At 40.0% G+C, this 23,038-nt stretch overlaps 1 protein-coding gene across 4 annotated transcripts in view; it reads right to left on the bottom strand.

The window, feature by feature from the left end:
- LOC309691252 (uncharacterized protein) overlaps positions 1–22,520 on the bottom strand; it is a 28,504-nt gene extending 5,984 nt beyond the window's left edge. The window contains exons 1-3 of one of the 4 annotated variants that reach the window (XM_082508853.1): positions 22,250–22,520; positions 14,808–14,897; positions 14,466–14,723 (exon numbers count right to left, since the gene is read on the bottom strand). In XM_082508853.1, the coding sequence (XP_082364979.1) occupies positions 14,466–14,723; positions 14,808–14,897; positions 22,250–22,327 (426 nt within the window). In that variant the 5' untranslated portion in view covers positions 22,328–22,520. Of the gene's footprint in view, positions 1–14,465; positions 14,724–14,807; positions 14,898–15,954; positions 16,063–16,316; positions 16,332–22,249 lie in introns of those variants that run through there. The other 3 variants (XR_014271920.1, XR_014271921.1, XR_014271922.1) reach the window with 3 other exon arrangements.
- Positions 22,521–23,038: the final 518 nt, after the last annotated feature.

Genomic DNA, 23,038 nt, shown 5'->3' with positions numbered 1-23,038 from the left:
GCAGATGTAAGCTGAGTCACCCTTTCGGCCAAATATGGTCACTTCTGGCTCCAAAGTGCTTCTTATTTCATTTTCTTATCTATAAAAGGGTGTATGGGCCTAACGCAGTGAAATGACAGTTCCTAAAGCAGTGCAGATAGTGTGGAAATACTATTAGTGACCTCTGTGAGTCCACTGAGTCCAAGCTGCAAAACTGTGTATACAGCTTCAGAGAATTTAAGTTGAAATCAATTTAAGCTCTTTTTGTATTCTGCTCGGCTCCAAATATTTTGCCCTGCACTGCTGTTCCTGCAGTAAAAGGGTTGCAAACTGTCTGTAAAGATGCCCCCCCCAAACCCTCCCTGTGCATCAACGCTCCTCTTCTCATAGATTCACTATAGCCTTGGTGCCACAGCCATTATCTGCAGAGGACAGAAAAATAAACACAAAGGCCAGATTGTCATCGACCGTTGGTGCCAGACATGCCAGAGGCCTTGAGAAGTGAGCACAGGGAGAGGGACCGAGCTGAGGATGAAAAATCCACCCAGAGGTTGGAGAACGGAACAAGATACATGGCAAAAGTTTGTTTAAAAAATGTTACGAATAGAATTCCTGCCTTGCCAGCCATTGCAACATGCCCCCCCCTACCACCACCACCAATAACTCAGATGAGGCCTTTCCTAAAGCTTGTGAAAAATTGTAGACCATAAAAGAGAAACATGGCTTCTTCTTTTTCAGGCTTTGTTTACCTCGTTTCCTCGCTGGCTATAAAGCACGGAGAGTGATGTATCTGTCAATGCTCTGATGGTATGTTTGGGGAGCGTGGAGGATAGAGGTAAGGGAAAACACATCGCAACAGCAGCAGCAGGAAGTGACACGCGCTTGGAAGCACACACACACAGTTAGAAACACATCCTGGCTCCCTCAGACATGCATTTACTAAGTGTTCCCACACACACAGAGAGACACTTACAAACACTCAAAGCCCTGCAGGAGTGCGGCGGCGTCTGTCAGTGTGGCAGGACGCTGGGCTTAGTGTGCTCCGTGGCGTGTGACCACAGCTGCCTCAGCCACTTCGCACTGTGTTTGCAGTGCTTATCTGAAGTCAGGGGCCAGGTCGCGAGGGGTCACAGCTCTTATACGCCACGCTGATAGACTGGCTAATGAAAAAAGCTCCCGGCACAGGAGCCACACGCGCTGAGAGCAAACACTCAATAACCTGCTGCTATGCATTTTACTCCGACTCATCCACATTCCGTGAAAGCCGCTGACTTCACACATTCCTGTCGGCTGAAGGAAAATAAGGAAAAAGACTTGAGTCAAAGATGATAGTAATATCAGTTAGGTTGGGTCAAGAGGTCAAGAAAGACAAATCAGGGAGGGCTAAATCTGGTTAAATTTGATTTGGCTAAATGAGCTAGTTATTCTGATAATTTGCTAACTCATCTATTCAATGGGCCTCAAAAGGCCTTTCGGTTGATATATTCACGTCTCTTTTAGTTTTCACTTCTTTCTGCTTTCATTTTGAGCTCCTAAAAGAAATGATTACATCATTTAGTTGCTAAATGCCCCATCATCAGTGTCAATTGTTATTTCATCACAGTTGTTAACGGTTTAGTTAGCTAACCCGAACAACAAGCTAGCCCGAACAACAAGCTAAACTGACAACTTGTTTACTTATTTTGTTAACTTGACTTCCAAGAGCTTTTTTTGTCTTAAGGGCAATAAAACAAAATAAAGACAGCAGTAAGCCACCTGTAGACAGATAAATATCTGCTCCACTTTCAGCTCTGTTTTGATTTTGAACTGACAAAAATACCTGTTTGCTGCTATATGCCCAATTGCAGAGACAAGCTAGCAGCTAACATTGTTTTACAGTATAGCTGTGTAGTTTCTCATAGGGATCAATCTCAATCAATACAAATGTTTTACTTGTTAATTATATTTGCCATTATTAATTAGAAAATCTAACAGACAAATTAGGAGCAAAAAAACAATACTTGCCCATCTAATAAGAGTTGACATAAATTAGCAGAACATCAGTCAGTAAAAGAATAATGACAAAATAAATGAAAGTCGAAATGTTGATCAGCGCAATGGCAAGCGATGGCGTCACAGAAGTGATAATTTATCAGTATTACTTGATAATTCACTCAATAATTTTGAGATTATTGTCTCACCCACTCTAAATGTTTGATTTGAACTGCCTCCAACCTTCTGTCTCCTCTTTCTCCCTCTCTCTGGTCCACTGCTGTGTGCAATGGGTTTAGTGGATATCCAATCCCGTGTGCGACTTGGACAAACAGCATTCCTTCGATCCCTGTGGTCCAGCTCTGGGATATGTCTGAGCCTCCTCAACCTAATGGAGTCAGACTTAACAGGCTCCTCTGCGTCCCTCTCTTTCTAGCTTACAGGTGACCTAGCTGCATCAGATGGTCGGGCCTTCTGTACAAGCCGAGGACATCCACTGACCATTCAGCTACAACGCGTAAAAGGTCCAGTGTAAAACTACTGAATCAATATACATTAGAGGCCTGCAACATAGTTCAAAGTTCTCATAAACACCCGCTGATCCTCACCACAGATAACCCCACTGTCAGTATATTTTATACATGGTGCGTTGCTGATACAGTGATCCATTTGTACAGCTTGTGAATAAAATCTTGATCTATTTTCACATTTAAACCAGTATGATGGACAAACAGCTCAGTGTGGCACACATAAAGGAGAGTAAAAGCATCTCACCTGCAGGATCCTGGTCACCCTCAGTTGGCTTCTTTTAATGTGAAGGAGGAGCAGCTCTACTCCGAGCTTCTTCTTGATGATTTATGTTGTTAATATGAGATTTAGAAAATGCACAGATGCCTGATATGACAGAGCCACTCGTCTTCTCAGCACTCATTCAAACAACAGCACACTGTCCTTTGCTAAGCTAAATGATAATTGTCTTGATTTGTACGTCTGTTTTCCCTTCACACATAATTATGGGGAGTTTTTCCACTTGAGAAGCAGCTCTGCTTGGAGTAGCAGAAGTGTTCACTTGAGGCTCTAATGAGTGAAATCCTTTTCACATGCAGTAAATGTCACATACATACACTCCAGCACACTTCTCACAAATATCTATATATATATATATATATATATATATATATATATATATTTACACCCCACGCTCTATCTTTCTCCCTCCTTCTGGGAAATCTCAGCCTCTCTATCCATCACCACGCCTGTAGTGTCACTGTCTCCCCTCGCGTAAGCAATAACAGCACCAGCAGCGCTAACACGAGCCAACCAAAGCCCCAGCTCATTCAATCACTCCGATATGAATCTGCTTAAAACCCAGCCATCGAGCTCTCAGCCAAATCCATCAGCGGAGGCTTAAGATCGGCGGCACACGCGACGCTGATAAGACCGTCTCTGTGGTCAAGGCCTGCTGATGAGGAGCAGAGTAGCAGCCGGGCTGGACGGCTATCTGCAGCTCTGAGAAAAGTTAAAGCAGTGCTAAAGGACGCGAGCTGTTAGAAAAACAGTTGTGTCTCTGGCTTTGGTTTGTTTTTGCTGCTGAGGGAGCCAGACGGAGAGTTTTGTATAATTGAGGGCAGTAGATTGTTTTGTGGCAGATTGGACGCCTTCCCTTCATCACTGCTGCTGCTTTTTTGTCTCTTCTTTCTTTTGCACTTTTAGTCGAACTTCTCTCCCAGCTGCATGTGTGTGCTGAGTGGGTCCATTTTATGAGGGTATATTCTGTGTGGATTAGCAATGTCAGCTGAACCCACACGGTTGTAAAAGCTGCAGAGCTCAAGGACAGGTAGCTTAGAATAGACCACTTGAATTCTGTGAACTCAAGCCTCCACAGATGGTGGAGGTCAGAGGCCTGCTGGGAGTCCAAGCCACGGGCTTGATTAAACATCACCCCCACTGCAAGGGATCCCCAGAGGAGCCACATCAAGGAGCCCTGTTCACTGTAGTTCTGCTCCATGAAAAGGGTGCAAGTGGACTTAATCCTTCTTTATCTTATGCTGTGGGCCTTGGTGCAACCCATCTGTCTAAAAAAAGGCTTAACTTTGTTTCTGATTGGCTGATGCTTGCAAACAGATGTTTGATCATCAGGTGGGTGGGGCTTCTGTGCTCACATTTCGTGCTGTGACGTGGAGCATTTTCCAAAATCTCCCACTCGGGGTCATCTTCTGGTACATATCTTCCCTGCTTTCAGCACATTAGCTGCTTCTTATATTCCCTTATATTTGTGCCTTTGCGTTGGCAACTGGATCTCCTCCAGTGCATCAGAAAGGTTATTCATCAACTTGTTTTTTTAATATTCAGAATGAGCATGAAGTCATACAGAGGAAGATCAGCCAACAAGAATTGTGTTTATGTGTGCACACTCTGTGCCTGCACACCTTTAAACACAATTAGCTTCAGATAGCTGCCTCTTAACGTTCCCCCTCAGACATGTCAGAACATTTCAATAAGGAGCAATCATTTGAAAGAAATTAACACCATTTATGGCTGCACATAATTCAGGTAATAAACTATTTGACAATTGGACACTGATGAAGCTGCAGAGCTGAGCAGACTTTCAGCAGTGTGTAGGAAGAAGAAAATGACCCTCACAGCCCTGACAGTGGTGGTGATGGTGGTGAAGATAAGGAAGGTTAGAATAATATTAGACCAGATTTAAGATCTCAAAACTGAGTTTGAGGAAGAGGAAGTGATGTGAAGAGTCTACCAGCAGATTTTTCTTATTAAAGTTACGCTTAAGCTTCATTGCAGCTTCTTCACAGTGGGAGGAAGTGATGTTCATGCTGCTGGGCCTGCTCATCACTGCATTTTCTGAAGCTTTGACCATGTTTAACATAAACATCCACGACTGGAACAGGAGGAATATTCCAGAAAATAACACCTAGAACATCCTACTGTAAGATTTAAATTTGTCTCCTGTCCTTTCACGATTAAAACAGTCCAAAGTGGAGGAAAAAGGAGATCACAGGTCAGTTAAAAATAACACGAAATAAAAATGAAAATAGAAAAACTAAAAACAGCAGAGGCCCGACAAAGGCCTTTTTTGTGACTCTGCAGGTCCACGGTGGACTCACGCAGAGCGGACGCAGCTGCAGCAGCGCGGCGAGAAAAGAGTGGCTTCAAAATGAGATTCCACTTCTCCTCAACACTTTGATCCAGGCAATATCTCTGCTCTGCATCTCAGCCCACAGCAGGAATGCCAGGTTTCCACCGCCACGGTGAAGATCGTAAATAAACATCCTCCCCTCTCCTGTCCTCCGCTGCATGGCCTCAAAGAAGATTAGAAATAATTCAGACTCTCATCTATCTTTCACTCCCAAAATGAATAAAGAAGCGGGGCCCATATCTGCTCTCCATCTCTGCAGAGACATCTCCACCCCATCACATGGTTTTACTTTTCCTAATCTCTCAGCTCCGTTTTCTTTATGGCACACCATCGCCGCTCACATTCTTCTATTGTGATAGGGCAATCTGCTTTATTTAATAATTCACCAGGCAATCTACCTGCAGAGAGGTTTGTGGACGAGCGCGCGCGGCTCAACTGAGGAATAAATACAAATAAACCTGCACTCCTGGGAGGGTAAAGAGACATTTTTAGCACAGTGTGTTATTTATTTCCATGTGAAGGATCACCCAGAGGAGAAAATTAGAGATAACACAGCTAAACAAAACATGCAGCTTTTTATCCAAAGCACACTGTGTTTCTATCACACAGGAACTCGCCACAATCAAACAGATTTGAAGCCGAGCACAATCGGCTTTGCTCAGTTTCATGTATTCTGCTCACTTGTTTTTTTTTTTTCCTTCAGTCTAACAAGTTAAGGACTTCTTACTCAAAGACAGGGAGCTGTAGAGCTGTGCCAAGGAAGACTAAAGCAAACCACGTAACAATTTATCCAACTGTGAAGAGGTTTTTGCAAAGAACTTAGACGATATGCTAACAGCTAATTCTGCTCAGCACATTTTCACCCCAGGTTGTGCAGGTGTAGATTTCAGGAGGCATGTAGGGGACACATCCTCCCTGATGTTTATACATGCATTTCTCCCCCAATATTTATTTATTTATTTTTTAAAAAAGGCCTGGAGGGTTGGGGTAAGGTCTCAAACTATGCTATAGGATGTTACTGTAGACCAGGCTTGGCCAACTCCAGGCCTCGAGGGCTGGTGTCCTGCAATTTTCAGTTCAGTTCAGTTCAGTTCATTTTTATTTCAAACATTTCAAACATGTGCCTTCACAATCATTACAAAATATCATTCCATTATTTGTTTGAAAAGGAGTAGGCTGAAGTATTTACTTATTTGTCCCTGCCCCCTCAAGTTTTACCTCTCATTCATTTAATTTTTTTTTGTCTTAAATTAAACAAACAACATATGAAACATATAAACATATGAAGTAAAACAAAACATAACATACATAAATCAAAAACAAGAAATTAGCAAGCCCCACCACAGTATAGTTTCTTTCATATGAAAAATACAGAATGTGTATATTTGCAGATACACAAGTTATGGAAAAACAACAAACCAAAACAAAACAAAAAAACAACCAAAAAAGAACCGCAACACCATTACCAGCAACATTACCGTCCTGGGTTAACCCCGTTTTCTTCATTCTTATACTTATTTAAAATTAGGTTTTTATATTTTACTTTAAACTGTTTTATGTTTTGACTGTCTTTTATTTCTTCTGTTAGACTGTTCCATAATTTAACTCCTGCAATTGAGATTGACATAGTTCTTAAAGTTGTTCTAGCACTTTGTATTTTTAAATTCCATTTCCCTCTTAAGTTATACCCACCTTCTCTTTCTATGAACAATTTACAGATTTCTTTGGGAAGCAATTTATTTCTGACTTTATACATTATTTGCGCTGTTTTAAGCTTCACCAAGTCTTGGAATTTAATAGCTTGCATTTTGACAAAGAGTGCATTTGTATGGTCCCTGTACCCTACATTATTTATTAATCTAATGGCCCTTTTCTGTATTATAGTTATTGTTTGTGTGTTACTTTTGTATGTGTTTCCCCAGACCTCTACACAGTAGCTCATATATGGCAGTAGTAAAGCACAGTATAAAATGTGCAGTGCTTTCTGATCCAACATATGCTTTGCTTTTCCCAGGACGGCAATGCCCCGTGCCAATTTCCCCCGAACATAAGTAATGTGTGGCTTCCAGATATCACCCTGGGTCAACATGCCTGAATCAAATGATTATTTCATTACCAGGCCTCTGGAGAACTTCAAGACATGTTGAGGAGGTCATTTAGCCATTTGAATCAGCTGTGGATCAAGGACACATATAAAACTTGCAGGACACCGGCCCTTGAGGCCTGGGTTTGGACACCACTGCTGTAGACGAATACTTCTATGATTCCTCTGTGCTCAGAGAAATCATAGACACCCTTCTCAGTCAGTAAGCTCTCTGGTGACCTGTAGTTGTACTTTGAATTTGCTTCATATTGAAAGGGAAAGAGCATGTTCAGAATTTTCTAGATCTGAACTTGTCGTGTAATGTACAAACTGAGCTGATCCTGAAATTGTGGGTTTATCTGATTCTTGTGAGAATGCAGCAAGGAGAGAATTTCATGGTTTGGTCCAGGATGTACCACGTCCACTTTCGTACATGTTTCAAGATGTCAATGGGGCAGTTTGATCCCACTGACCCGGAGCAGCATCTAGCTGTGTCTAAGGTAAAATAGTATTATTTTGCTGGCACACTTACTGTCAAATGCAGTGGTCAAATTTTTCAGATCTGTTTATTCATATCCAAAAAGTTTGAAAAATCAAGCTTCGTATGAAAAAAAGCATTCTGCGGATTTGTCCAGTAAAATTACGTGGTCGGTGTGAACAGCAGTAAAAACATTTGCAAAATAATAACACATGAGATAGTCTCATGGATTTTACAAATCTGCTGTAGAGAGAAACCCTCAAAAATCAGAGCAACGTTAATACAGTATTTAAAAATGAAAAGATAACTATAAATTCAGGCAAGTGAGGTTTTGCTGAAAAGAATGATACCAAACAAGGCAAAGTAAATAGTTTTTAAAGGTGAAATGTAGAGAGACAATCAAAAGTAGTTAAAAATGGCCCCCAGAGGATTAAACCTTTTTTTTTAAAGTAACGCAATAGTTATTTTTCAAGTAATTAATTGCCATTAGAATCTTGTTACTCAGTTACTAACTCAGTTACTTTTTTGAAGAAGTAACTAGTAACTATAATTAATTACCTTTCCAAAGTAACTTGCCCAACACTGCTTATATCTCATAGACGGGGGGGTGTAAGTGTTCATGATCACCTAATTATAAGCTTTATGAAAATGTAAAGTTTGAAGTTAATCTTAAAAGTAGAAAATGTATCTGTACCCTGAACCCAAACTGGGAGCTAGATCCATGGGAAGAGAGACCTGATAACCAAAAGGCGCTGCCTCCTATTCTACGTTTGGAAACTCTAGGAACCACAACAAGCCTGCAGTCTGAAAGTGTAGAGCTCTGTTAAGATAATATGATGCTATGAGATCTATAAGATATGACAGGGAGTGATTATTTGGGACTCTGTATGTGATTAGAAGCATGTTAAACACAGTTCTGGAGACAAATAAGATCCTAAATCACTTTTAAATCCATGTAATCACCACATCCCAAGTATGATAAAGCCAGGATAACATGCTAGAAAACAATAACACTCACTGCACTCACTGACTTCCCTCCACAGAGGCCGGAGTTACACTTACTCAAAAAAATAAAAAATCAGCTGCTGCATATAACTCACAGAAATACATTTGTTCAGTTTTTATATAGCACCAGATCTGAGGCAGCAGTAATTATACGAGTGGCTGAGACCCCAGGGGGTTATATCTTTCCCCACCGACTGATCGTGCTATATCTCGCTGTAAGATACATAAAAACAACATAAAGCTGTCTCCGTGCAGAGGGCAGCAACAGCAGCAGGTGCATGGGGCAGGTGAGGATGCAGCTACCTGAATGTGAAGTGGGCCAGCACTAAAAAAAGAACTGTGCATCATCAGCAGAAACGTCGGTGGAAAAATACAAGAACAAAAAGCACGTCTTTATTTCTGCTGCGCTTCTCTCCGCTCCCTCACATTTCCCCCGAACTCCTGCTGCGCAAAGCTTGATTGACACTTCACTGACTCCTCTGCCCCATGTGGCAATCACGGCTTTCAAATGGCGCCATTATTAGCTCTCAGAATGAGTTTAATCGAGGCAGAGAGCTATAAAAACGTTAGACATGGTTAACTATGATGGTAACGGACAGACGGGCGGGATTATGATGGGTTGGCGGTGCTTCTCCAAACCCCTTTGTGCAGTGGTTTTTCGTAATCGTTTCCCCAACATCTGCCTACCTCCTCCCTTTACAAAGTGTTTGTTAATTAGAGAATTATTTGTGTGTGTGGAAATGAAAAACACAATGGGGTGGATAATAAGCGGCCAGCTATGGGCCTCATGTGCTCGACCACATGGGGATCTGCTGAGGAGGAAATTGTTCAGTGTTGCAGTTTTCAAAGAGGAAGGAGGCGGTGCGGTGGGGGAAGACGCGCAGGTGTGATCGAACAATATGTGCGCTTGAGAGAGTGTGCCGATACATTTGAGTCTTTATGCATTTTAAATAATGAAGGTTTGTCTTTGTTTTAAAGGATTTTAACATTTTAACACATATCAGATCACTGGAGACCCATCTAGGTTTAGTAAAGTGGAAAAACCTTGCTTATTTAAAGCAGTGTAGATCAGCGAGTCAGCAACAATTACCATGCCAGTATTTGTCACAGCTGTGTCTCGAGAATATTTGATGCACACAAGAGAAATGGAAGAAAATGGTAAGTCTTAACTGAAGATCCAAATGAGGTAGAAGAGTCTTAAATCCTAGATGATTGTATGAAACCGTACTTCATGGCCTCAAACAAAAGGCAGTTTAGGGACAGAAGACCAGCGGTTGAGACAGGGGTCATGTGACTGTAAAAACGATGGTTATTTACCGTTTTCATTTTTAATCATCATCGTTTTAAGACATCTTTGTATAAAAATCCAACTTTATTAATGGAGTCCCCCCGGTTATGAATTCAAATCCAAATAATGTGAATATGAATAATAACAAATATAAATAAATAGAGAATTTGACCTTGCATGGTTTGTTTTGTTGGCCTTCTCTGCCAGCACTGCAGAGTCATTGGTATGCAGCTCAAACTACAGTGGCTTGCAAAAGTATTCGGCCCCCTTGAACTTTTCCACATTTTGTCACATTACAGCCACAAACATGAATCAATTTTTTTTGGAATTCCACATGAAAGACCAATACAAAGTGGTGTACACGTGAGAAGTGGAACGAAAATCATACATGATTCCAAACATTTTTTACAAATTAATTTGATTTATTTGCATAAACCAGTGGTACCCAAACTTTTGCTGGGCCCCCCTTTGTTTTACAAGAAAAATCCCCCCCCCCCCAGCACGCACATACGCGCACATGCGCACAAACACATCCTCCAACCACACACACCTGTATTTTGCTCCATTGCGGCTTATTTCACACCTCAAACATTTAGTAAACAGTTATGGAAGTAAAAGTAATCTGCAATTAATTACAGGTAGTAATGAAACTCTTTTACGCTGCGTCTGCACCTACACGGGTATTTTTGAAAACGCAGCTGTTTCATCCACACGTAAACGGCGTTTCGAATCACCGAAAACTGAGATTTTTTTTAAAGCTCCTTTTTTGCGTTTATTTGTGGACGAGGACAGAGTTCGTCACGCAACGTCAAAGGTATGTGCCTTTTTTCACGTCACGCTGTGCGCCACGTTATTGTTTACATGAGATGAATTGCAGAATGGCAGATAGAGACAAAATACTGTTAATCTGACTATCTTCAGGTTTTACACGCTTACATACACACGCAGTTACTGTCCCTCCATTTAGAAAGGCAGAGGTGTCACGGTGTAATTATTTTACATGTAGTTGTTTTTTTCCTGTGTAATAATATTCAACATTGCTATCAATACATTTTTCAAAAAATGCCTCTCTGTGCAAAATGGGCTTAAAAACATAAACAGCTGTGGGATACTGTTTGTCCGTGATTTGGACAGGGGGAACAAATCGTGGCAGGATCAGCCTGATATTATTTGTATCCCACTGTAACTGTATAAAGAGCTAACATCTCCAAAATGTCAGGAGTAGTTAGTCATTATGAGAAGTGTTTGTGAACTAAAAATCAAGAATGTGGGATACTGTTTGTCCGTGATTTGAACAGCCCAGCGTGTGCTCCCGACGAAAGAAAACCAACTATGCAGGCTTAGAATGAAGTTGGTTTGGAAACATATTCAGCGATGCTTCATCTCCTGCTTTGCGTTTGTGTGGGCACTGTGCTAGCAGTGTCCAAGCATTTTGTTTTTTTCCCCCTTTTCATACCGCACACCCCCTGCGATGGCTCTCGGGCCCCACACTTTGGGAAGGTCTGGCATAAACACAGCAAGAATAAAATTGTTTCATGCGGTCCATAGAAACACTTACTTAAAGACACCTGCAGAGCTTTTTATTAGGCCTGAGTATGCTAACATATATTTCCTCCTCCACTTCATAATTGTTCCCTTCTGTTTGTAATAATTGCAACAAAAACCTGATATTGGCTCAATGAATAAAAAAGCCCACTGAGGAGCTGTGCATTGAAGAATTTTGACTATTTACACTTTAATAATGTTAACAGGCTAATTTAAACTTAAATGGCTGTGATTCTTGGGGTTGCATTAGGGCAGAGTGTTAAATTTAATGTACAGGTTAGGTTTAGTCACTGAAACTGGGCAGTTGCACTAAAACTGTCTGGAGGTAAATAATTTGACAAGGATAACCTTGAACATCCACTCGGTCACTGGTGACCATCTTGAATCACTTTTTTAAATAGATATTTTCACTGAAAGGGAAAAAATAAAGAACCTTTCTTTTGTTTTTGAAGGTAACTCGTACTACTTTCTGAAAAGCTTGCCCATGTAGCACTCTAACCCCAGATGGTTGCAAGTGACCTGTTCAGTGTTGAGTTAAGACTTTAAGTTCTTGCCCATGCAGCAAGGAATGCTGGGAATTCTATCTCCTCTTCCCTAAGCTCAGATAAAACATTTGGAGATACCAGGCACACCCCAGTAAAGGCATTAACATGTGATGTTGGATTCCAAGCAGCACAGAGAGCGATTTGTTGCAAGACATCCTCCTCCTCACACACACACACACACACACACACACACACACACACACCTTCTAAATTCAACATGAGGCCTTTTACTCCGACACACTCGGCTTTGCAGGGACATGAATATACATTTAGCTGCAACATGAATAACCAGGGCGAGTGGAGTGGCGCGGTGATGGAGCATCGTGCCTGCCTCCACTGTAGTTAAATAGCATTCAGCATAACTTATGCGAGTGCCAATCACTCCAAATGAAAAGCGTAAATTAAACTCTCATGCTCAAATGCATAATTAGACCTCTGACTTGGCAGTGGAGCGTAAACGATTGAGGGCAGAGAGATGAGGACCAATGCAGGAGTTTTTTTTTTTTCGGGGTTTTTTTTATGCTTGTAGAGGTGGGTACGCATGCAATCTTATTACGGCGTGCTGAAAAGAGTCATAGGGCAGAAATAGAGCCCCAATTAGAAATCGTGTTGAGTGTTTTCAGCTGATAGCGAAACCATATATTCCTTCTAACCAAGAACACTTGAACGGCACTCCCTTCCAATCAGTGCTTCACACATGCCGGCAAACAGCGGTTACATGGCACACGTACAAGTTAGTGAAAGTGCTGCACAAACGGTCACTTTCTCCTTCAGGAAGGAGAATACGAGCCTGGCACGCGAAAGCTACAAATACGAATCCTTTGTTGGAAGCTTGTAAATCTTTCACATGTGGGTCTCCACATGCCTGCGTCCAAAAGCCTTGACGACTGCAACCATAAACACATCCCTGAAGCTTTGAGATGCCACACTGTGGTGCTTGAGCCCTACATCACAAGACCGAGTAGAAAAGAAACCCAACATCGCCGGCCGTCTTGACAAAGAGAAGGTGCATTAAAACTGGCCTCCAATGATCGAGACATCACATTTCATTCATAAACATGACAGATTTACTGAAGGTCGTTTTTAAAGATGTTTTAAGACTTTTCTCCACCAAGGTCAGGAGCCACTGCTGTGCTTAGGGTCCCCAGTTTGGTTCAACCTCAGCACTTTGAACTCGTGAAGATTAAAAAATAAAACAAGATGAGTTTAGAGATAAACACGTAGATCTACATAACTGCAGTATACTCGGGCCTTCCATGCCGAATAAAGTCAAATACACTCTAAAAAATGTTTTGTTGGCTCAACTTTAAAAAATTGAGGTAACAATTTCCACTCAACTTTTTAAGTTACAAATTTTGCATATTATTAAGTAAATCCAGCAAGTAATTTTTAGGTTTGGCTAACTCAACTAGTTCAACAAACCAACATGATTTACTTTGACCTGTAAAAGCATAATTAAGTTTAAGCAACCTAATATTAATTTAAAATTTCTGGTAATATTGAGTTGACAAATTACATTAGTTGAGTTAATCTAACTTACTTTTTTACATATATCCTACTCACAATTATCCATGCAAACATAGCCATTTAAATTATTCCAACTGATGAAACAGTTTATTGCATAACATTTTCGAAGTAATATACTTCTGTGTCATACAACATAAATCAAACATTACAGCAGCCCTTTAATTATAAATGAGTGGGCAAAAACAATAATGTATTTCAGTACAATTCCTCCACAAACAACCTCAGTAACAAAAGAAAATGTAGCATGTTTATTACCTGGACAAGGTGTGTTGAATCAGAAGCTAAAACATACCAATTTACTTCGTTTTTCTTACTCCACAATGGTGTCTACAACTTCTGATTAACTGAACACACCAGCCAATCAACAGTGTTTAGTTATTAATAGAAACAAGCAGAGCAGTGGGGCCTGATGACCGACTTTGAGAACCACTATAAAGATTTGTAAAGGTATATTAAAAATAAAGCGGCGCATATATATATATATATATATATATATATATATATATATATAGATAGATATATAGATAGATATATATATATATATCAAGTCTTCCAAATAACAATAATTTTAAATCACACCCTTCTAAAATACCTCAGAAAACAAACATTGCAAAGTAAGGCAATTTGTTTTTGCAAATCTGCTTACCGGTATTATTAAACATTAACTTTAACCTAGCAACTTGGTAAATATCACAGAATCAAGAAAATTACAAAACATGTTAATATTTAACAACGCAACAATCCAAAGGTAAGGTTATACGTATTATGAACTCTCAAAACTACACTTGTCTAAGACTGCATAAAAAACACAAGCATCAGCACATCTGAATATTGCAGCCTAAATTACATTTGTTTTATAACAGAAGTTTGTACTTAAGAGACATTACCTGTGGGCTGGCTTTAAGCCCATCAAGTTCCAGAAACACCTTCTGGAATACCTCTAGAGTGTTCTTTACTTGTTTGGGGTAGCTCAGATTGAGAGCGTATATAAGTCCCATCATTAAGGCACACGCTCTGGGCACATCAAGGTCTTCCAGGACAGCTGTTCCTTCAATCACAATTTTAGCGACGGCTGGAAGTGGCACTGCTGCACGTCTGGTGACTACGATCTTTACCACTTCTTCTGAGAACTGTTCTTCACCATCCTGGCAAGTAGGTTAAAAAGAAACATGTCGGTATTTTATGTGCTATTTAAAAATATAACACAAAACAATGTGAGATTTACCTACCAGCTGTTCTCTGAAGAGATCCTCTTCTTTCTCTTTCAGATACACCATCAGGCAACGGATTGCGACCTCTCTTCTTGTTTCCACTGAACTCTGGAGAATAAAAAAAGTTTACTAGGCCAAAAGTCAAACATATTACATTCATAGGACTAGCGTTTTGCTAATTATTGATTTAATTTTTTTTTTAACAAATAAACAATTAAATTTTTATAACTTGAATTTAATCTGTTACATACTGCCCTGCTTTCAATGCACCCTTTGCTAGCAGTAGGATAAGGTGAGTGAAAGTAAATGTAACCTAGATTTGGAGACTATTTCAAACAGTTTTTGTTGAGTTCTAAGGACTATAAAAGACTACAAAGGCTTATCGAGGCTTTTGAGTTAACAAGTTATTTTAAGTATAAAACCTTCTCTAAAATACTACAATGAAACACTGAAAAGATGAATCCAAAATTCAAAAAATAAATAAATAAATCTACAGACTGTAGTTTAAAATTGGAAAAAGTGTGTCATATCCAAATGTGTGAGAGAATTTTCTTTTTAATTATTTGAAGACCACTGTAGACATGCCACAATCCCACACTCCACATTATGCTTACAATTACAGAAGGTAACGAAAGCAAGTCTTATGTGCACACACACAATTTAGTTTTTTCTTGCTAGGTCAACTAACTTTAACCTCAGGCATATTTCACATTTGCGCTTAAAATATCAATACATTTGATAGAAATACTTTTACTCACATAAATACTCTGGCATAAATTCACCACATTTCACTCTGTCAGTAATTAGTTACCTCACCCAAGACCGTCGAAACAAATTTACTCTGACACCATGATAAAAATGCAGGCAGCTGCTGACTGGTTAATTTGAACATATACAGGTTCAAATTGAACATGCTCTGCTGTCTGCAAGGTCTGTCAGCTAACCAAATGCACCCTGACAAGTGACAAATTTTAAGTATAAGTGGAAAAATTGACAATGTACTCTGTATTTGCGAGGAACGTTTGCTAGCTAAAAGAAAGCTAGCTAACAACTTTAACTTTAGCAACTTTACTATGCTAAACTATGATTAAAACCATCAAATTTAAAGTGTACAAATATAACTTGTAATTAATCTATTTTGAAATTCAATACTTAGTTAACTCACCGAACACAGTCTAGGGGAAACACACCTCTACTCCCACAAAGTGATAAGAATGCAGACAACTGCTACGCCTGTGATGATACGAACATATGCTACGGGGTTACCCTCTGCTGTATGCATGGTCTCATACACACCTATGGCTAACCAAAGTAACGACCGGAGTGACAGATTTAATTGACAGATTTCATTAACAACAGGAAAAAATACAAACGCTCTTTTATACTTTTATACTTTTATAGAGTAACAACTAGCATAACACAGAGTGTCAATTCACATCATGTAGCTGCCATTGTCAGACTAAACTTAAGCAGTAAATTCCTGTAACTAGTACATATTTATTAAAGACTATAAAACAAGGAACTTACCAGGTAGTGGTGCCAACCTCTGTTTTTTTCCATTTCTTCTTTTTTTATGGTAGTTGTAATTATTTTTTCGTTATGGTCCAGTTATGGGCAGTTCAAACACGAAAGATGTTCAAACTCACTTTTACATGTTACACAAACTTAATATTTTCTGTTGTTGATTGATGATAAAAGTATTTTGTTCAATATACTCAAACATTTAAGTTAAGGAGGTGTTTATTAATTTCTGTGTTGCACTGACTTTTGACATTGATTAGTCAACTCACTGAAACGTGTACATGTAGACAACTTACTTTTTTAAGTAGAAAAATGCTTTTTTGTTAAGTTCTACCTACAAACACCATGAATATTTTTTAGAGTGTAGGAAGGTCTGCTGCACTTTGTCAAAAAAGGAGTTCTACTCACCTCACCGTCTAGGATTGCTTATTGGAGGCATTATGTCAGAATGTGAGAACAGAGAAACACAACTTAAGCTGAGCAGGCCTCACTCAGGCTATTTTATAAATAATTACCTTTTTATGAGGTACTTTTATTATTTAAGAAAGTAAAGTAAAGAGACATGTGTACAGTGAGTCGTGAGTACAGGCTAAAGTTAGCAGGTGAACTGAGCAGAATTAGTGGCAGCTATTGTTCATGAAACAAACAGGTCATTACGCCAAATAATGTTAAAGGGACAGTGTTCACAAAGCCAGAACAGAAGCAGGTGGTTTTTCCTGCTAAACTCCAAACTCTGGACCAAAAGTCATTCATGCTTTTATTTTCCTAAAGCTGTAGTTTATAGTTTATTAAACCAAAAGTCACAGCAGAGAGGTTTCTTTTAACGCACCATCACCTGGATTCTCTCCACTGGCTTCCTCACCGCGTTAGAGTTTATATGATGTAACAGAAATTTGGATGTAATGGCAGGAAGTCTTCAGCTTTAGATGCTCAGGATGATCCATCTTTTAAAAAATGTAAGGTTAAATCTTAAGATGACTTTAAGACTTCCTTCAAATCTCTTCTTAAATTACACTTTTACATGCAAAAATGTCAACATCTTTTAATATTTGTTATTGATTTGTGTAGTTTGTCGTTTTTCTGGTTTTATTTTAGTTGTTTTAAATATAAAAACAACTTGTGTTTTTATATTTACTTATATCTCCCTCAACTTTATTTTTATTCTATGCTGCTTTATTTTTGATCTTATATTTATGCTTTTGCTTTTTTACATGTAGAAAATTTTTTTAAACAGTTTATTAAATAAGTGACAGGAAAGCGGTGAATCGGCCGGCACTCTGTTCACAGGAACAGGAAATGAAGACGATGTGGAGTGTCATTGTGTGAGATCAATCAGATCATATTAAGAATAGTTAGTGCTTTTGTGAGTTTGCATTGGGAGGATGGTTGATGAAGCTGAGGGTGCAAAAATGCTGTTCGTTTGGTTCACTTGGACCGATGTGTAACTTTCTTATCAGGCCACGGACTGAAGAGGAGCATCGAATATTGTATTTTCTTATGAGGATATTGTATCTCTCTTACTTGGGGAGTCAATGTGAAACAGGTGGTCAGTGTTTTGATGTAGAGCCAATTTAATAAGGATTTATCAGCTGTTTCACAAATAAAGAATTAGAGTTGTGTATGTTTCTGATCTTATACGGGCCCTTCATACGTACATGTTATCGCATCTTAAAGCATATTTATTACTGTTTTGTATCTGGTTATGTGAGCTATGTGAAACATTAAGCTGCTGTTCCTGAGAGGACGACCAGTGAGAGAAACCTTGACTTGGGTTTCAGGCTTATCTGCGTGCTTCATCTCAGGCCGGGTTCCCAGGGTTTTCTGTCTCAGCCTCCCTGCCGAGTGACCCCAACATTTTCCACAAAGTACATTAAGAGTTCGCACTGAATGGGAGACGAGAGACGTCCCTGTTGATGTGGTTAGAGTTGTTGTTGTTGTTGTGGCCATGATTGAAGCAACATGGCCTGGCACACAATGTTGGATTCTTTTTCCAGTTACAGTCAGAGAATACAATGCGGCTGTGACATCAAATTAGCTTTTGGCTAAGTGACATTATGTCATGGCGAGTATTGATTCAAATATAATGATTTCTCTGCAGCAGAAGTAAATGGATATTGGACGGAGTCCAGTTCCCAGGAGCCATGGGCTAAGCAAGAGGTATGTTCCACTAGTTGTCTATTTCTGGAATATGTTCATAGACAGGCATCCAGAACTAATGCATGAGCCTCATCAGCTGGTTCCTTTACAGAAAATTTACATATCAAAGAATCACATCACAATCCGGTTTGTACTGTAACCACTATCATACAAAAATGTTTATGGTTTACACAAATGGCAACCTCTGGGGCTGAAAAATGATTCCAACACATAATGCTAAAAACTGCAGTTCTCCTAATGTCCACCAGATGCTCCAGCAGTGAGTCCACCCACCCACCCATGCGTTCATCCATTTTCTTCTGCTCATCCAGTCAGTGGAGGTGCTGGAGCCTATAACAGGATTTAAGGTCCAGCAGAGGTCAGATGTTCATTGTCTGCTTCATTCTAGGGATGGCTCAGGTGCCTGCAGAGAGCTCTGTTGTCAGATGGAGGCAGTGTAGAAAGTATGTGATCCAACCTGTGGGCCACTTGTAGTTGTGTTGTTCTGTTTTTGGTCCCTCAGCCAACCGAAGAGAAGCATGAACTTCTAATACAAAGAGCTGAAGTGAAACCAAGTTTTAAAAACAGTGAAGTGTCCACTGCAGCCAATGTCTGTGGTTCTCTTAATGTATTTGTTGGTCTTTGAAGTGTTTTCTCGTGATTTTTGGTAAATGGACTGATTCTTATAGCGCTTTTCTACTCTCCCGGAGTACTCAAAGTGCTCTATACAACATGTCTCATTCACCCAAGCACACCCATTCTCGCAAGCACTTTATCTATACGTAGTGCTTTCTAAGTACATTCACACTCATTTATTCTCCGATGGATGCATCGGAGAGCAAGTTGGGGTTAGTATCTTGCCCAAGGATACTTGACATGCAGACTGGAGGAGCCAGGGATTGAACCACCAACCTTCCGATCAGTAGGTGACCTGCTCTACCTCCTGAGCTACAGCCACCCTTTTTTCCATTCATGAACCCCACTGATGCTCTCTGCTTTTAACCAGCCCACTTGTTAACCAGTCAGCATCTGGCAGATGTGACATCCAGTCAGGGTGTTGGAGGAATGCACTAGAGGTGGATGGGATCGATGAATCCAGCTTGTCCGAGGATGGACATACATGTAGGACCAAAGATTCTGCTTATCCCATCATAGGGCAAAAGGTGGAGTACAGGGATCAATAAAGTATTCTGATTCTGATTCTGATTCTGATTACATCCTGGATACTGCATTCACCTAAATGGAAAATGTCTTAACTGAACTACTGAAATAATAAGGATGTACAAGAATTTATATGAAAGGCAAGTGATTAAAACCAAAGCAAGTCATCACCCTGAAGATGACCTCATTCCGGCTGCTAAAAGACATGAAGGGAGGGTTATGTCGACATATTTAAAATAATGATCATTTTGTGTAACAGCTGGGTGTTGATTCTTCTGTTTACAAAAATACACTGAAGGGAGTCAGCTATTTAGTTTTTCCATTAAGTACATTTTCCCCACTCGTCAGAAATAGCATTTCATGTCACAGCATTTACTGATGACAGTAGCAAGTATGCTCGTCATATATTTTTTTCTGTGAGTCAAGCTGCGTCATACACATTAAATGTGAACACTAGAAAATGCATTAAAACTGGCTATTATACTATTAATAAAAAAAAAACATGCATTTATGGGAAAAAGTGGCTATTCTTTAATGCAGGGATGTTAAACTCATTTTCCATCTTGGATACATGCAAAGATGGAAAATGAGACTGACAGTCCAAAACATTAGGATTCATCTACTGGCCGCCGTGTACCGAATAACAAATCGTCTCAACTATTAACCTCGACACCACACGATAGAAGAAATAATTGAGAATGCTTTTGTGCGTGTCATTTAGCGTCTTTCAAAGTAGAAATTTAGTTCTTCTGTTGCTCGCTGACAATATTATCTGGTCTATTTCTGTAGCAGAGTGAAACAGTGTGAATAGCACGCCGCTGCCTTGGAAACAGAAACCCCAGAGAGAATGGAGGGCTGATTAGAGTAAGGCTGCTCGTCTCCAATCAAACCCAGTGTCTTGTCTGTTTATATGGAGCATGTCCAGAGAGTTCTCCACACTGAGCCCGAGGGGAAGTGGAGGATGGGGGGTGGGGGCAGGGGGTGTCAATATATCCATTTGAAACTGATGCTAAAATCCAAAGCTGCTAAAATGTGCGCAGGGTCACTGAAGAACGACTCGAAGCTCAGCTGGTCTTTTCCAGACCCGGCCCCTGGGATTACATGGTGTTTGCAAATATTCTTTAACATAGTTTTACAGCATCTGATTGAAATTCCACATGATATGAAATTCATAAAGTACCTTGTGCTTTTCTTTGATTGGCAGCCTGAGTAGTAACAAATGATTTTTCCCAAAATGATTATATGAAGAAGAATTGCCAAAATACAAATTAAAAACGCAAAAATGAATATATCTAACATTTAGTTGAGGATATAGCATTTTGTTTTACACTCACTTTTTGAATGTGGCTTTTAAGTCCACAGCTGTCTGTGTCTAAATATCATTTATGTAATTAACGCACTGGTTAAATAGATGGCCAATGCTGTTAACGTCCCGAGGTCTCATCATTGACAATAACCCCAACCCTAACCCTCAGTTTTAATCCTTTATGGTATAGAAATGTGGGATTTTGTCTTTTTAAAAGTTTTCTCCATCTAAGCCAGCAGGTTGAGAAAAATATACACAAATATGTAGTTGATACACACAAGCAATATAAATGTTTAAAGAAATCATTTTATTAGTCTCCAAACAGAAGTAGAAAACCACAAACACACTGTATAACTGTCCCCTATGACTATTCACTGACCTTTATGTCACTTTGCTAAATCTAAGTAAGAAGACTTTGGGAAGATGGAGATGAACAACCTGTTTCCGGTGTCTTTATCCCAAGCTAACCTAGCTAGCTGCTAGTGATAGCTTCAGCTACAGAAGTGGCATCAATCCTTGCACCAAACTCCTAACAAAAAAGCTAAAAACTCAAAACATCCAGTAATAACTTAAACAAAAACCTTTGCATGCAACTCTCGCTTTAAAGAAGATTGGCCAGTTTTTACTTTTGGTCTACACAATCTACATGTGAGCCTTGAAACGTTGCTGGTTTGGAAAGGTTACCTGGAGACTGCAGCTCATGCACATTTGAGACCTTCTGCACTTTGTTTTCACATCCTTTTTTATTTCTGTTTCTCTCACTCGTTAGCTTCAGTCACCAAAAACTATTTGATTAGGTTCAGAGAAGATTGTGTAAAAGGAAACTTTTAAATGTGACACAAAGCATCTATATATATATATATGTGTGTGTGTGTGTGTGTGTGTGTGTGTGTGTTTGTTGTCAGTGGTGTGACACACACACCCACACAAAGGTTGTGCATGATTTTTGAAATGCCAACGGCTTTGATTATTTGTGTTTCAGTATTTGACACCATGGGAACAAAAACAAGCTGCTAAACAAAACAGTTTCCAGTACAGTGCACAGATATTATAAGAAAGTAATTGGCCGCTTTTTTTATTCAGTTGAGACTAACTAATTGAGATTAGTGAAATGCTCTTAAATGTCTTCCTTAGAAACTAGACTGGAAAATGGGCAAACACATTGTTGGTTTTGGTTTTGGTCAATTCACAGCATTTGTTTGCAGTAGGATAAAGAAAATTGCCACAGTCATCCTTTAAACAGGGCTCTGCGCCAGTCTAAACAGGGTCAAGATGGAGCGATATCACAAATACACCGCTGTATGCAAATTCACGCTGCGGTCAATCATGCACTTACCCCTCCACGCAGGGAGAAAATCCACATGCAAATCCTCACAGGAAAGAGCTGCTTACAGATATCGAGATTAAGATTCATCCTGGCGAAAAGAGCATGCCACAGGTACGCTCAAATATCAGCCCATCGAAAAGTGAGTGCACACACACACTCTTCAGCACACAGGCAGTGGGAAAACACAGCTCTAATACACAATAACACGTACTCGTGCTCACGTACGCGGACGGGCTTGGCTTTATTTTGGCCCGCTGCTCTGCGGTGAGCGGTGTGAGGCTTTAGAGGGATTGGACAGTGTTGACTTTGCCGTGAACCTGCAGAGCCTCTGCGCCCTCACAGCTGCCTCCCTCATCATTTGCGGAGGGCCTCCAATCGCTATGGAAAATCAGTGTTGGGGAGGGCAGAGTATATATCACACCTCCCCTCCTCTCCTCAGCCTCCCTTTATGCCTCACCCTCCAACTGAGAGGGGAGGTTTTTATTGCTTCTCCTTGAAGGCGGTTGTCATAACTCACATTTCTTTAAGTTTATCTAATATTCCAATTATACTGCTGCATATTTGACGACCGCTGTTTTAAGAGCACCTCTCAAGGGCATGACTGCAGCTTTTCTTAGCCTTAAGACTGCAGCAGGTCGGGCTGCCTATGACAGCTCTGTCATATCCCAACCTCCCCCCCTGCTGGAGCTTAAACACTCGGCCTTCTCAACAATGGAAAGAGTCAAACACTTTACACCTGAAAGTGTTTTACATTAAGCTCCATATTTCATCTGGCTATGAAACCAGCGAGCTGGGAGT

The sequence above is a fragment of the Aulonocara stuartgranti genome, assembly GCF_965226115.1.
Source record: "Aulonocara stuartgranti genome assembly, chromosome: 16".
NCBI lineage: Eukaryota > Metazoa > Chordata > Actinopteri > Cichliformes > Cichlidae > Aulonocara > Aulonocara stuartgranti.
This window is presented reverse-complemented; position numbering and strand designations above follow the sequence as displayed.